General features: G+C 38.0%; 1 protein-coding gene across 4 annotated transcripts in view; it reads left to right on the top strand.

Annotated features, from left to right (window-relative positions):
* Positions 1-6,913, top strand: part of ESYT2 (extended synaptotagmin 2) — a 168,833-nt gene extending 161,920 nt beyond the window's left edge. For all 4 annotated transcript variants that reach the window (XM_089651707.1, XM_089694252.1, XM_089651793.1 and 1 more), the window contains one exon: positions 549-6,913. In XM_089651707.1, coding sequence (XP_089507833.1) covers positions 549-594 — 46 coding nt within the window. In that variant the 3' untranslated portion in view covers positions 595-6,913. The remainder of the gene's footprint in view (positions 1-548) is intronic.
* Positions 6,914-17,280: the final 10,367 nt, after the last annotated feature.

The raw sequence follows: 17,280 nt of genomic DNA, 5'->3' as shown, positions 1-17,280 counted from the left end.
TAACAAACATTCTTTACTGCATATACAGACTGATTTTACTGTTGTGGGTTTAGTAATACTTTAAGCTTACTATCAGAGATGATTATCTTTGCTTTAAGAACCTCAAGAACAGCACTTTCACTGTTGATCGTACCAGAAATGCAGTGTCTTGTCATTTTTGAGCTGAACTAGAAGCATGAAACAAAATTACTTCTGTAAGCTACAAATCTCCCCATCCCCAATGTCCTAGAGCTAAAGAGATGGAGGAATGTGTGGAGTCCAGCCTGGGTGACAACCATGGCTTCCTCCATAGATACAATGGAAGAGTGTACACAGCCACCCACTCTAGAACAAAACTTGTGTTATCCACAGGATTATCAATTGAAAATAAAGATCAGGTGCAATATATTAAGTTTTTGTGTTTTGGGGTAAGTGATGCATTGCCAAATTTCTGCATGGAGAAGGCAATAACATCTAGGTGAATAAAGCTTAGACTGGTTTTTGTTAACCTAATTGTTGATAATAACAATAAGACAAACGTTTAAACAAAACATTTTTGTTCTCTACAGGTATGATTTAACTGAAGATGGAACAAGAACATCAGTTTCCAACTAACCTGCCTACGTGTTTCAAGGCCCCTTTTACCTTCAGCATCAGAGAAAAAAGTGCACCACACTTTCATATAAATATTCATATATATATATATATATATATATATATATATATATATATTATATAAAATTATAAAAAACATTTTTATAGTTCCATTTATTTCATGCGTCTTCTGCGCACTTCTTTTTCTCTCCTTTAGATTGTTTCGCAGACCTTGTCATATACTGTCATGGAGCTTACATAGCTGTGCAGCTTTTGTTCTCAATCTTATAATGTGCAATAGGGTGTTTTAACTGCATTAAAAATCAAGGTATTCTTTTATAAAACCGGGAATATGTTTTTCATGCTTACAGCAGGTGGAGTTTTGTATTTACCACCATGTAAATATGTACTATTGTATTTTGTATTTTTTTTTTTTTGTGCAGTATTGATTTGAATTTCAGTTATAATGACATTCAGTTCTAGAGGGCCAGACAATGCCAAGTTCTTGAGCAGATGGATTAGTGTAAACTCTACATTGCTGATCCTTTTAGCTGTGTGGATTACAGAGGCAGTTTGTTCTTTGCTGTTTTAATGTTACTGTAATGGATGCTGTCCTTACTGAGGATCTCATTTTAATCAGATGTTCATACAGGGGCCATAAGCAGCTTCTAAATTAATGGCGGATTTTAATATGACAATGCACAGAACCTACAAGAGCTAATGATTATCCTGGGTAGTTGGTATGCTGAGATTATTGTGAATATTTTTCCTTTAAATGAGTTGTTTTTATTGTACTATTGTACATCTGTTGAATTACATTTTAAAAGAACAGTTTTAATTCTATTACTGAAAGGAAGCAGGCGAAAGAGCTGAATTCTGAAGTCAATCCGGCTTGCAAGGACCTTCTTGCCCGACGCCGAGATGGCCTTCCTGCTGTGTAGTTAGTTCTTTATATTGTGGCTCACCCAAGTGTGCCATGGTACTTGAATTAAGAGCACCTTAGTAATGTATTATAGTTGTCAAATAATAGTGGTACAAAATTGAGGCTTAGATGACAGGAGGAGGTGAAGATGGGCTCAGAAGACATGAAAGGATGTCTTTTTCAGAGCCCCTAAAAACTCTAGACAATCAGGCTGTTTACAGTACATCTAAACTCTTATAAGGTTTAATTATTTTGAGGTTTTTTCGATTTGTATTTTGAGCAGGTGTTAAATTGTACATTTTAGATCTGAAGGTAGATATTTTCTGAAATTGGGAACCCTGGAGAATAAAATGGGTGTAGTTGCAATTTTCTATCTCACACATTATTGGTGCAACTGTTTATCAAATGCATATTTTCTTACAAAAATAATATTACCCACAATAAATTGCCCGATTTGTTTGGCTAAAATAGTTTTGTTTTTTCCAAGTAACTAGATATACAACATGTCAAGCATTAAAACTGCACACCTGTAAAATGACAACAAACCTTGGTATCCAAATTTGTTCATAGGCAATGCCTGAAAAGTCTATATTAGTCATCAGTTTAATACCATAAAGATAACCATAAAAGCCTCATCATGCTGTCACACGCACTCCTGGGGGGGGGGACCATATGCAGCTGTGCCAACATACTTTGTGCAGACATGCTCTACTGGTGTCACTATACGAAAGCCAGTTGAGAGCAATTATGAACAGCAATTATTGTAGGAAGTCGCTGAAAAAGGCTGGATCACCAGCACTATTATGCAAAGAAAAAGGTGAAAACTGTATTTTATGGAGGAAAAATGTTGCAGCTGTTTATTAGACATTGTGCTTTAACAAATAAATTGCTCTCCAGTTAGGATTTAGGTCTATTTTATACTAAAAGCAGACTTGACATTGTTATATGCTGACCGTGCTGGTTTATACGATTTACCAGTTTTAAGAAAATAAACTTGCCTACCTGTGCAATAAGGAGCACTATGTATACAGTGGTGGCAGTTGTTCATAACAATGCAGTATGCTTGACTCTACAACTGCAATGAGAGTGCATGTTACACATTCAGCTTCAGAGATATCACAAAATAGACTGATAAAGTTAGTAGGCTTTCTGCACTGTATATAGAAGACATCTTTGTCTCCCACAAAAAGTGGAACTAAACACAGCTTCTTAAGCTGGGAGGACAACTGATTCACAGATTAAAGTTGAGTAGTAGCCACACATAACTTCTCCTTCCCTGACTGAGCCAAATCCTCCTTTGTAACACACATGCTCCCCCTCCCAGACACTGCAGCTCATAGTGGGAGGGTTTCAGCATCATTGGCAGTGCTGTCAATCCAGAAAGCAGTGGGCAGGACTAGGTGTTCTTGACTAGATGCTGATTGGTGAGCTACAGGTTTGTGAATCCGCAGTGACAATGCTGATTGCTGTGCCCCCTGCAACATCTTCTCATCCCACAATAGTGCAAGCAAGCACAGCCCACCTGAGAGTGGCAACGCTGCTCTTTATTTATTTTTTGTTTCCATGTTTAAAAAATAATTTTAGGCCTGAAGATTACATAAAACCCCCAAAACATTATATATTTTCTGAAAGCAGACACCCTAGAGAATAAAATAGTGGTAGTTCCTATTTTGTCTGTTGCACAATGTTAGAGCAACAGTTTACAAAATACAAAATCTCTGTAAAAAAAAATACACTAAAGCTAATTTTAGGAAACACAAATGCAATAAACTACCCAAGTTTTTGGTAAAATATTTAAAGATGAGGTCGCACCTAATAAATAGATATACAACATGTCAGACCTTTAAATTTGCACTTGCCTTTGAGCCAGCGACAAACATCAGTACCCTATATTTTCCATAGGTGATGCTTATGGAAACTGAACCCCAGCAGGTAATCAGTTTAGAGTTAATCGTCACTAATGGGTGTAGAATTTTTGCTCTCATTTATGTTCGTATGTGCATGGGGGGGGCTATTTTAGGTGCTTGGATGTAACTCCCCTGATATGTTACCTGCCCTTCAGAAAATGTAGTGGAATACAGTGTGCACTCCATGAAATTCTTTCTCAGCCATACAGTCTGGGTGCAGTGACACCAGGAAGTGGAAGTGATGTTTTACACACCGCTTCTGGGTCAGTAATTGGAAGGGGAGATAAGCGAATGGATGTTCGCTTGTCTCCCTCCCCTCTATCCAGTGGCACCTGCCAAGCTCGTCTTGGGTCTACTGATGGGCGTGCGAGCCTGGGAATCTGTATATTTAATATATTGTCGTTTTTATGAGCACCTCCACATGTTGCCATAAGACCCCCATTAAGAAAACAAATTACATACATCCACTATGGAAGGTATCTTACAGAGCACCTTGTGCGTTGTTCTGTTTTCCTTATTTTTTTAGGACCAGATTCCTCTTAATTGTTGAAAATCTATGAAGATAGAGGGAGCTTAGCACAACTGAACAATAAACAGATTCTTCCATCACTATACAATGGGGATATACTCTCCCACTGTGTCTGTTGTATTTTGACAGCTGGCCCTACCAGCTTCCAAAATACCAGAGCAATGGTTGCTTCTGATTGTATGTAGCTGCTTTTTGGCCAACAATTTTCCACCTGGCTCCTTTGATTTTTTTTTTTTTTTTAATTGGAATGCCAAGTGGAAATCAGACATTTGGGCCAACCACTGAGCGAATTTCTGTTGGTTTCTGAGGAATTCTTAGAGTTTGTGCCCATCTTAAGTAGAAAGTTTTTGTTCCAGTGTTTTTGTTTTCCTTTGATAGAGGACTAAGTAAAGCTGTGGATATTTTTTAATAATCATTTAAAATCAATCAACTACAGAAGGGCTAAGTCTGCCATTAACAGCCTGCAATTTTTGTCACTTTTTTTTTTTCTTTTTTGCTTTTTTTAATGTAATAAAAACACCTCTCACTTGTGCTAAGTTCTCCCACCGTTTGTTCACTTGTACTAAGTTCTTCTATTGTTTCTTAAGATGCTAAGTAGTCTGGAGAATATTTTTGGACATTGGGTATTGTATCTTTTACACACAGGCTAAAACCTGTCATCCAGAATGAATGGACATTTTTGGTAGGAAGTCTAATTTTACCACAGAAGTGTAAATCTAGTGAATGAACAGAATTTTCAGACATTTTGATTTTTTGAGTATTTATCAGTAGATTTATATTTTCCCTATGAGTGGCAGCTTCCCCATTTATTGACATGTATTAGAGCATTTACTTTATTTTAGTTATATTGATGGAGGATGAACCAAGCATAAACTGTGCCTTTTTTTTTTTTTTTTTTAAACCAGTTGTTGAATTGCAAGTCTTGAATTCCTGTTGCTGTTTGACAGATCAGGCTGAAACTTTTTTTGGGTATATACTGTAGATTGATATCAATTTAATTGTAAACAGTATTTTCAATATATTTAGACAATGTGGTTCTGTCTGGGTTATATTTCTCTGTATACATATATAGGTAGCCTTTTTGATCTTCATACCAATACTAATTTGAAGAAATATACTCTCTTCAGTAATGGTTAGTCAATGTGATCTAGGATACCTTGGCTGGGAGCTAGGGGACCTATGTTTTATTTATATATAACAAAGAGGTACTTAATTTTTAAAAAAAACGTAATTTGGTAATACTGTGAACAGCATGTTAAAGCACAGTTCTCCACCCAAGGTGTATCCTAGTGTTACTTAAAAATTAAACAATCTCATAAATGCTAATACGTATTTGGAACAATCAAAAATGCTTTCAGTATTTTTCTTCAGTGTTTAATATACACTGTGCATAGACAAGTGCAACAAATACAACCAATTATATGGTTTTTCTATTTGAAATGAATAATAAAATGAGCAATAAAGTAATTGTTCATCAAGTGTTAACCAATAGCAATGCTTCACATCCAATATGTATAATCCCTCAACGAGTGCTGATATCCTTAAAAGATGCTGAAATCCATAAATCCCTGCTTGCTCCTCCCTACTTCAAATTGACTAACTGGACAGATGTGATCTCATAAAATAAAAAGGTAATTGTCACTTTTATAAGCAGTGTCAGATCCTAGTTGGTCCTTTCTTACGGCCTCAGACTCTCAGCCCATAAGTAGTAAGCTAGAAGAAGGTGAATAATTTTATTTCTAATGCCAATGGTAGGAGTTTTGAATTAAGGAACTTTATTTCCTGTAACATAATGTGACATCTTTTGGAATGTCCTTTTGGACTACAATTTGTCTGATGTTTGAAATGAAGAATAGGAAAACGTATTAGCTTTAAAAATAGCTTTTTGATTGTTCCACATATTTATTAGTATCTATGAGAATGATTCATTTAAGAATTTATGTAGCACCCTGATGATGTATGTGAAAGATATTGACATTTCTTTTTTAAGCGACAACAATTGGGCATACTAATGGGACTGAAGAGAAAGTGTTGCTTTGTAACAGCAACAAATCGCATTTCTGCTGTTCCTTTTCCAGAACAGTTTAAAAAGAGCAGTTGACCATTGGTGATCAAAAATACAGGAATGTAACAAACTGCTGGGAAATCTCTCCTCATTGTTGTGTATCTGCAGGCTGATTTTGGCAATATTGATTTTGCCACTAAATTGCCTCTAATTTTGAATGCTATGCTGCTTAGATAAAATGTACTATGCTGCTTAGATAAAACAGTGTATGAATAGAAACCCCCTTTTATTTTTATAAACAAATCAATCCTACTTGAAAAAAAATTAGGCTGTTTTTTACAAAATTGGTAATTCACCCCAAAATCAATTGTACTAAAATCATGCTGCTCATTCCTTCACATTGCCTATACAAACATATGACAGTCTCCCTGTCATTTGATATTATACTGAGAGACTGAAAGGGAGAATCTGTTTGGACAGCAAGAGCAGGTGTCTCTCCATTTTGGCATGTAAAGCCTGCTTTCTATAGATAATGTCTCTTTTCTAATAAAGACCCTTGATCAATGTTTCCTACAGGAAGTAATAAGCCCTGCTCTTCTAGTTTCTCTTTTGTACATAGGATTTTACTACCGCTAAAACTTGTGTTGCTGTTTGTATTATTTTGTGCTAAAATACTAAACGCATAATTCCTCTGTAGCAGAACAATGCGATTTTTGAGAATGGCTTGCTTGGAGCATCATGATTTGTTATTATATATTTATATTGTGCCTTAAATAACTACATGTAAATGTATCTTCATTATGGAAAAATGTTTACTGTATGGAAACAGTTATATTTTTGTTTCTGGATAAAAAAATTAAAAAATATGTATATAAATGCTGCGTATAGACGATGAGCAGACTAGCCATATAAAGAGTATGAAATCCAGATATGAATCAGTGTATCACTTTTGATTTGGATTAAAGAGTTACAGTTTGTATGAGTCAATTTGTGTGATGTTTACAAAAAAGTTATCTTTGAAAATGAAGAGATTCTAAAATCACTAGAGATTCTAAAATCAACTAATAAGTTTACTGCATTCCCAGATGATGGCAGAGAAGCTGATATGAGGGTTATAGTCTGACACCCTGAAAAATACTGTATTCCATTAGATCATGTTAAAGCAGAGCTAAACTCTCCCAGGCACACCAGATAAAACTGAAAAAAAAATCTTCATCTGAAAGCCCAAAAAGTATGCAGGAATCTTAGAAACAAAAAACGTTTATTCACCATGGTAATCCCTTAAGGTTGTGCAATACCTAGCTCATCAATTCTGGGGCCCTCTTTAATAACATCTGTTGCCCTGCTTCATTAAAAATAGTAGCTGCCCACTCCTTGTGTCACTACTATATCCTGCACATGCCTATTGTGAAAAAGCCTCCAAGTCACATCGATTAAAGATGACAGCTAGGGGCTCAAGTGAGAGCTGGTGCTTCTGATTGGGGTGGAGGCTGATATCACTGGACAATTTTTTCAAACGTTTTGCTTCCTGAAAACCTTTTGGTGATTCTGATAGACCCCTTCAAACTGAACACAAATATAATCCACGGTGATGGAATCACATAAGAGTTTTGATAAATATGAAAATAGCCTTTAATGACCAAAATGCATGCGTTAAACAGGCCTAAAAGTGTTTTGCTGCTGATTTTCTTTTGTACCTAGTGTTTGGTACATCTCACTGTAGTGTTCAACAATAGTCAGCCAGCATTGATGGATTCCAGTTGGCCTTATACCGTTTTTCCATTGTGACAAGGTCCTGATGAAACTTTTCGCCATGTTTGTCACTGAGTACAACATCTAGTTAATAGTATATCTAATAGAAATTTATTCTGTGAATGCAGAAAATGAATCTTCAGTGACATGTTGCACTTTATGGTAGCTGAATGTAGTTTTGTGCTCTGTAGTTGCCAAGATTAAGGAAAGCATTTTTGTTGGTCCACAAAACAGATATGCCATCAATGACAAGCAGTGTTTCTTTGCATCAGTTATTCTTGGAAACATTTGTCTCAAATAATGAAAACCTTCACCTCTTTCATCGCTTTCACAAAATTTTTTGGTTTGAGTTTTATGTGACCCAGGGGCAAAAATAGCTTTGTCAGGTCAACAAGTGGTTCATGTGCCACGGAGTGGCCATTTCTTTTTAATTCACGGCTGTCCCATTTGCATATGTAACAACAGTACTTGCTATACCAGAGCTCTATTCTAAGCAGCAGAGGCACTACTTATTAGATATCCACAGAGATTCCAGTTGTACTTGGTGTAGTGGATGTGCTTCAACAACAGTTCCACATTTTCGTATGACTCATATATTCAGCTTAGCCAACAGGTATTGCAAATTACAAAAACAGAAGATTTCTATAAAATGACAAATGATAGATTAAATTACAAGTTATTTATGTGATTAGCTGCCAAAAATCTAAAAGATCAGAAGTGTTCAGGAAGAAAAAAAAACTGTTGTCCAGTATATCACCTTCTGAGTACTTCTGGTATGAACAGGATGCCAAGAATACAGCAAGGATTGTACTACCTATCAGCAGGAGAACAAAACTTTAGTAGAGGAACTCAATTCAATGTCAATTCTATTTTCTTGATCATTATGGAATGTGTTTAACCTCCCTAGCGGTATGATTATTTCCGATTTTTGGTGCTGAAAGCGGTACCATTATTTTGCATGGAAATATGTAGTTTTTTATTCTAGGCTGTAATTTTTAGGAATAACTCACTGAAATCTGTCCGAACAAGAGTCTAGTAAATATTCCGGATATGATAAAACTTGAAACACGAAATCATAAATTATAATTTAATAAATAATCATAAAAAATAATATAATAAATATAATTCAATAATATAATCAAACCAAAAACACTGAAATTTGAAATAGAGCGCCAAGATCGCACATCACTGAGCTCAGTCGCAAAATCGTTTTCAATGTCTGATGACGAATTTCCCCACAAATCATTATCACTCAATTCTGCAAGTGGTTCTGATTTATTATCGCTGTTCTCTAGCCGATCTAAAACCGTTTTTCACCTAAAGGGACGCTTTTTGGACGCCATGGACGTTTGGACGGATGCAGGGGATGCATCGTGGGAGCAAAGGACAAGGTAAGTGCTGCAGGGAATCCCTGTGCAACGCTGCATGGTAAGCCCGAGTGTAGCTCGGGGTTACCGCTTTTGGTACTGAAAGTTTACCCCGAGCTACACTCGGGAATACCGCCAGGGAGGTTAAAGTCAGCTTTCATATGAGACTGGTTTGTATCGGTGAATTTACTTTCATTTACCTTGACTGCTGAGTTTATACATAGAGCAATCTAAGGGGAGCCTCCAGCAATAACAAAGGGGTAAGCGGGAGGAACCACAGTGGCCAATAGGAGCCATGCTTTCCGACACACCCAGAAGCGATGAACAGCAGCGGCACCCTGAGCTTTGCATACCATCCTCCATTAACCGCAGGCCTCGTGCATGTGCACAGTTCAACCAACTTCTACAATGATCATAGTGATAGAACTTGCCCATCAGGAAGGTAGCTACAGGAAAAAATGACTGCTAGACTTCTGCTCCTAGTCATTTCTCCTGCCCCAGCCTGTGATTGGACAATAAAGGAGCAGCACTTGGATCAGGTCACTAGCTAAATTCTAATAGTGGGCGCCTACTTTTTACATTGCCGTAATAAAATCCTTAAAGCATGTGTTATTATGTACAGCAAATAAATGTGCAGCTGCACCTTTAAGTGTTTTCCACTTCATACAAATCTACAAAGTTTAGCGCTTACACTCTACAAATGAAAGTATCACCAAATTACAAACAATATATAATATTCCAGTCCAGTTTTATACATGAATATGGACTTGAATATTATAAGATATTGTTTGCAATTTGGTGATATTTTCATTTGTAGAGTGTAAGCTCCAAACTTTGCATATATGGGTTCAAGTCACAGTTTTCTCTTGTATAAGCAAAGCGTTTTCTGTTTTGGGCTGAAGATCACTATGCAAAGCATTGAAGCACTGACTGGTTCCCAGTGAACGTTCTGCTAAAGGGGAAGCGAACATCAAGATGGAACTAGTCAGTTAACCTCTTCAGTACTGGACACTTTCACCCCTTCGTACCCAGGCAAATTTTCAGATTTCAGCGCCGTCACACTTTGACAATTAGTCGTGCAACACTACCAAAATTACATTTTTATCTTTTTTTTTTTTAGACAGAGCTTTCTTTTGGTGGCATTTAATCACCAAATCAATCAATATTTAATTTTGCAAATAAATAATCTTTCTTCATAAATTTAAGCCAAAATGTATTGTTATTCCTTTGGTAAAAATAACCCAAATCAGTGTGTATTATTTTGTGTATAGGAAAGTTAGAGTCTAAATCTATGGGGTGTGTGTGTGTGTGTGTGTGTGTGTGTGTGTGTGTGTATGTGTGTATATATATATATTTGAAAATTGATCAGTCCAGATGTACAGACTTAAGTAAAATGTGTTTCTTTTAACCACTTGGCGTCCAGAGGATTTACCCCCCCCCTTCCTGATCAGGCATTTTTTTTGCGTTACAGCGCTGCGTTATTTTAACTGGCAATTGTGTGGTCATGGAACGCTGCACCCAAATTAAATTTGTCATTTTTTCCCCCACAAATAGAGCTTTCTTTAGGTGGTAATTGATAGCCCGTGCGGTTTTTATTTTTTGCGCTATTAAAAAAAATGGCAATTTTGAGAAAAAAAACAATATTTTTTACTTTTTGCTATTAAACATGTCCAGTAAAAAAATTTTTAAATAAAATTTCATAAATTTAGGCCAAAATGTATTCTGCAATATGTCTGCTAGAAAAAAAAAAAAATCCCAATACGTGCAAATTGGTTTACATGAAAGTTATAGCATTTGCAAATTGCGGTATATATACTGAGAGTTTTTTTTTTAATTTTTACTAGTAATGACCGCAATCAGTGACTTGTTGGGGCACTGCAGCAGGCATTCTGACTCTGGGGGGAACTAACTTGGTGTCACTGACATCACCAGTGACACCAATACAGTGATCAGTGCTAATAAAAAGCACTGACATTGTACTAATGGCACTGGGCATGCAGGGTTTAACATCTGGGGCGATCAAAGGGTTAACTGTGTGCTGGGTGTGTTTTACTTTGGGGCTGTATCTGTGTTCATTCAAAGCAGTGTGCACAGGCTGACATGGAGGAGAACGGTAATCACCGGCCTTGGACTCAATGATTGGTGGCGCAGGTAGGACGTGCACATGCCCCCCCCACCCGGAAATGCAAAATCACATATATACGTGATTTTGCGCACCCGTACCGCCCTGTAGCAGTATATGCTATAGGTCAGAAAGGAAGCGGTTAAACAATATTTTATTTACATACTGTCACTGTTTTGTTTTTGGGGTGTTTTTGGTTTTATTTAATGACTGCTTAAAACAGTGATGATCACTGTTATAGACAATCGTTTTTATTAATGGAATCCATTCATTCAGTGTGTACTATTGTGAAAGCTGTGATTGGCCACAGCTATCACATGGTAAAGGGTAAAGATGCTCTGTGGTTGGCTCTGCCTGTATCATGTGACCAATCACAGATCAACTCAGTAGTACACAATGGCTATGAATGAACTGTTGTGATTGGTCACAGTGATCACATGGTACCCGGGCCTGCCCAGTACAATGATTGGTCACCCGTTCTGTCCAGTGGACACAGGCGACAGATTGTGCCACAGCGTGGCTCCTAGGGCGCACACAATGCACGTGACTGGGAGCAAATCATTTGATGTCATCCCAGGATGGGAGAGCTCCCACTTGGCCATCAAGTGACAATAGGATGGGCAGGAAGCAGTTCATGACAGCTTTGTATTAAATATTTTTGATGACTTTTAATGAATACACACTGAGAAGGTGTTAAATAGTTGCCAGGAGTTCCCGCTTTAGCTACTATAATTCAGGATTTAGTTATCAACTTTACTCCTTGTCTTCTGTACTTGGTTGTTTCCTCTCTCCATAATTTATCCACAGTCTGAGGTCAAATTGCATGCAGTTTGTTGTATGAAATATGGCACACTTTGTATCTCCTTTTTGTATGACTAGAGTTCACCAAAACATTTAAATGAACTGATTTTCAGAACCTACAAATCAAGTAAACATACAAGGTATGAGTTTTAACATGTTTTATATATAACAATAGATAATGATTATAATGTTTCTTCATACAAAAAAATATCAATTGAAATAGTATTTAGAGACACTGTGAGCTAAAGCTGCATTAATCCCAAAAACAAAAATATATTAAATTGCAGTTCACCATATGCAGTTCTTATATGTGGTGGCTGCATTAGTTTTCTTTTCAAGACTTTCCTTTATTTTTACCTGGTGATCCAACCAGTAAGTCTGTTATTATTCAACTTTACCAGACCAAGCTGTCCTAAGTAGCAATTGAAGGGCTGGAATAAACCATTTAACACTGCCATGGGAGCTTACAGTGGTTAGATTTTATTCATTTATGATAAATAATGGTTTGCTGTAACCACTTCTAAGTGTTTGCTGAAATTCGGCTTCAATTTGTTAGTCAAGTCCATCTAAATCTTCTAGTTGAACACTACCCTCTGCCCAAATTGACAGTGCTGCTGTCCAACAGTGTCTCCATTGCTCCTTCACCCAGCATACAGACTCCCTAAGACTGGAAGTGTTACTGGCTGGATTACCAGGTGAAAAAAAGAAAACTAATGCAGCCACCACATCAAAGGATTGGTAAACTGCAATATATTTTGTTTTCGGCTTTAATACCACTTTAACCAGAGATATTCACATTAAAGGTAGCCCCTTTCAGCCGTGATTTTGCTCACTGAACCCTCAGATGGAGGAGTCTGCTGCGGGATGAGTCACTCCATTGACTTCCAATTATTTGCATATATTTCTTTCATCTTTTGATCTTTTTGAACAGCAGGCTTTTTACAGCAAATGTTAAAAAAAGAAAAAAAAGGCCACCTAAAAAAACAAACCCAAGAACAACCGCTGCACACTGGCTAAAAGACTACATAATATTCATATGGAATATTTCATATTTTTAGTCACACGGGACACAGGATCTTTTGTCTTTAATTGTGGGTTATATACAGACGATTGGACACTGGTAAAAAAACAAAACAAAAAGAAAGCTACGGGTACATCCCCTATATAACCCTTCCTACTCCCAGATGTCTTCAGTTTTTTGCCAATGGGATATACATCTTTACTGAGAGAAGCATTTTAAGAGGAAGTTTTTTCTCTTAAGATTCTTCTATTAAGATTCCTGGCTGCACTATAGTCCCTGAAGCTTCTGGATCTGTTGAGCCTTGGGGGTTGTACCTGGACACCACCTGGAGAAAAGGTGGTGTTATCCTGTAATGTTAGTTTGAGCATGGGACCTTGCGTGAGTGCTGAGATTAGCACATGGTGAATCACATTGAAATTGGATGATTTTTTAGACAGCAGCCATCTGGATCCTTGGATTTTATGCTACGTTGAATTAGTCACATGGATCTATAGAGGTCCAGGGTTTGCCAGTAATGGGACCCTGTCTCTTGTCCCTGAAGCCATGATGGGTCTGGTTCCATAGATCCTGCCCAGAATGCAAAGACATCTGCCGTAGTAAGTATGGAGCTTGTGAGCTTTTCTATCCCAGGGTGTGGTGTGGCCCAGCCATGGAGTGGAACAGAACCACCATTTTCCCCGACCTTCTGCCACAAATCTGTCACACCGCTCCTACTGCGCCTAAGTGGCATCATTGCATATACAGTTAGGTCCATATATATTTGGACACAGGCACAATTTTAGTTTCTTTCAGGTATTTACAAAACCATATTCAAACTATAGTTATATAATGGATATGGGCTGAATGTGCACATTCTCAGGTTTAACTTGAGTGTATGTACATCCAAATTGGAGGAGGGGTTTAGGAATTACAGCTCTTAAGAGTACCCATCCCCCCTTTTTCAAGGGACCAAAAGTAATTGGACAAATGAATATAATAAATAAAATGATTATTTATGATATTTTGTTGAGAATCCTTTACTGGCAATGACTGTCTGAAGTCTGGAACCCATGGACATTACCAAGAACTGGGTTTCCTCCTTTCTGATGCTTTGCCAGGCTCTAACTGCAGCTGTCTTCAGTTGGTCTTTGTTTGTGGGTCTTTCTGTCTTTAGTTTTGCCTTCAGCAAGTGAAATGCATGCTCAATTGTGTTGAGATCAGGTGATTGACTCGGCCATTGCAGAATATTCCACTTTTTTTCCCTCAAAAGCTCCTGGGTTGCTTTTGCAGTGTGTTTTGGATCATTGTCCATCTGTACTGTGAAGCACCCTCCAATCAACTTTGCTGCATTTGGCTGAATCTGGGATGACCGTATATTTGTAAACACTGCAGCATTCATTTGGTTGCTTCTGTCTTCTGTCACATTATCAATAAACACCAATGACCCAATGCTACTGGAAGCCATGTATGCTCATGTCATTACTTTGCCTTCACCATGCTTTACAGATGACATTGTGTGCTTTGGATCATGAGCTGTTCCAAACCTTCTCCACACTTTTTTTCTTCCTGTCATTCTGGTACAGATAAATCCTAGTTTCTTCCATCCAAAGAATGCTTTTCCATAACTGGTCTGGCTTTCTTAGATGTTTTTTGGCAAAGTCTAATCTGGTGTTTCTATTCTTCAGGTTTATGAATGGTTTACACCTTGTGATTAACCCTCTGTATTTGCTCTTGTGAAGTCTTCTCTTGATTGTAGACTTTGACAATGATACACCCACCTCCTGTAGAGTGTCCTTCACTTGTCTGGATGTTGTGAATGGGTTTTTCTTTACCATAGAGAGGATCCTGTGATCATCCACCACTGTTGTCTTTTGTGAACGTCCATTCCTTTTTATGTTGTTGAGCTCACCAGTGCATTCCTCTTTCCTCAGAATGTACCAAACTGTTGATTTGGCCACTTCTAATGTTGCTGATATCTCTCTGATGGATTTGTGTAATTTTTGAAGCCTTACAATGGCCTGTTTCACTTACATGGACAGCTCCTTTGAACGCATGATGTAGGTTCACAGCAATAGATTCCAAATGCATATACCACACTTAGAATTAACTCCAGACCTTTTACCTGCTTAATTGATGATGAAATAACGAAGGAGTAACCCATGAAACAGCCATGAAACAGCATTTGATTCAATTGTCCAATTACTTTTGGCCCCTTGAAAAAGGGGGGATGGCTACTCTTAAGTGCTGTTTTCCCAAAACCCTTCCTCCAATTTGCTTGTACATACCCTCAAATTAAACCCGAGAGTGTGCAGCCCATATCCATTATATAACTATAGCTCGGATATGGTTTGGTAAATACCTGAAAAAAACTAAAATTGTGCCTGTGTCCAAATATATATGGACCTAACTGTATACACATAATTTTCGTCCTCCTTCCTAGCTTCCACAGTACTGCACAGCTACCCTTGGACCTGTGCAGTACTGTGGAAGCTAGGAAGGAGAAAGAAAATTATCCTTTTGGCATAGATTTTCTCCTGTCTTAATGATACCATTTCTACCCATACTTGATGCTCTTGTTTAGCATTAGAGAAGGGTTGCGTTTCCACAACCTAAGGTCTCTAGCTTGGGTTCCCTAAAATTGCCCAAGCCTGCTAAGACCCTCCCAGTCGACTTTCTCGGAGCCTGTCTTGTACAGTGACTGACCTCACAAAAAAGCAATTTGCCCATCCTAAGTGATGTGCCCAGCAATATCACATATAGGAGAGGTTCCTGTAGAAATGAAGAATAAATTAACTACAGTTGCTTCATTTTTTCATATCAGGACTAATAGAAACCATGGACTTTGGGGAGGTTTCTCCCTGGAATTCCCTACAACCTCTCCAACTACACTACTGTGGAAACATTTTAGACAGGTGTAAAAAAAATATGTAAATTAAGAATGCTTTCAGAAATTGAAGTTGAAATAATTGGATTTTTCTACTTACCTTTAAAATCTATTTCTTGGAGTACATAATGGGACACAGAGCAGGCTATAAATATTACCATTTGGGTTATGCACCACCTATAGGTGAATGGACACTGGCCTACCAAAAACACAGGAAATCACCCTTATATATAATTTCTCCTACACAGGAAGCATACCAGTTTTGTAGCAAGCAATGAAATTCCAGAAAAGAGGGGAGGTGCCTCTGTATCCCATGATGTACTCCAAAGAAATGGATTTTACAGGTAGATATGCAGAAAAGATTTAATTTTCTTTATTGTACATCGGGACAGAGAACATGCTATAAACTTGACCATCTGCGATGTCCCAAAGCCATACACTTGAGGGAAAGGAAACACAACCACTGCCATCAATCCCAAAGAATCTACTCTGCTGCCCATAAAACTCTGCCGCCAAAAGCAGTATCCTCTGCAGCTCATCCAACTGGTAGAATTTTGTGAACGTTTGCAGTGAAGACCAGGTTGGGGCCTTGCAGACCTGAGCCACTGAAGCCTGATGACAAATTGTCCAGGAGGCTCCCACACTTCTGGTGGAGTGTGCTTTTACCCAAATGGGTGGAATGTTACCCTTCAAACCAAAGGCTTGAATGATCAGCTGGTAGATCCAACTAGCAAGAGTTGGCTTGGATGCTGCCTGTCCTTTCCTGCGCCCTCCAGGCAGCACAAGCAAGGATTCAGACTTCCTGATTTGTACCAACAATCTCAAGTAGATCCTGACAGCTTGAACTACATCGAAAGTATACAGCGCTTTTTCCGCTGACGAATGCGGACTAGGAAAACATGTCCTTATTCAAATGAAAACCACTAAAAACCACTTTAGGCAAAAAAGATGGATGGGAATGCAACACCACCTTATCATTATGCAAGACCAAAAACCGCTCCTTTCATGAAAGAGCCACCAGTTCTGACACCCTTTTAAACCGAAGTGATAGCAACCAAAAAAACACTTTTCGAGTTAAAAGGACTAATGGAATCTCCGGAATCGGTTCAAATAGTGGCTTCCGCAGCACCACCAACACTGAGTCCCAAGGGCAAAAGGGTGGCTGGATCTGTGGGACTGTATGAATCACTCCCTTTCACGAAGGTGCAAATCAATGTGTGAGAAGGAATTGTCTTGAAAAAAAATGGAGAGAGCTGAAATGTGACCCTTAATGGTACCTAAAGGCTAACTTAGCCAAAATTCTCCCAATCGTATATCTCCGAGATGCCATTTTCTGGCTTCACACCAGGAAATATAAGACCTCCAGGTCCTGTAGTAGATACTTCTTGAAGCCATATTCATGGTGCTCAACAGTGTGG

The sequence above is a fragment of the Staurois parvus genome, unplaced genomic scaffold (genome assembly GCF_062004578.1).
Source record: "Staurois parvus isolate SC_StPar_1 unplaced genomic scaffold, SC_StPar_1.0 ptg000005l, whole genome shotgun sequence".
NCBI classification, from domain to species: Eukaryota; Metazoa; Chordata; class Amphibia; order Anura; family Ranidae; genus Staurois; species Staurois parvus.
Note: the sequence above shows the minus strand (reverse complement) of the source record. Positions and strands in the feature narration are given on the sequence as shown.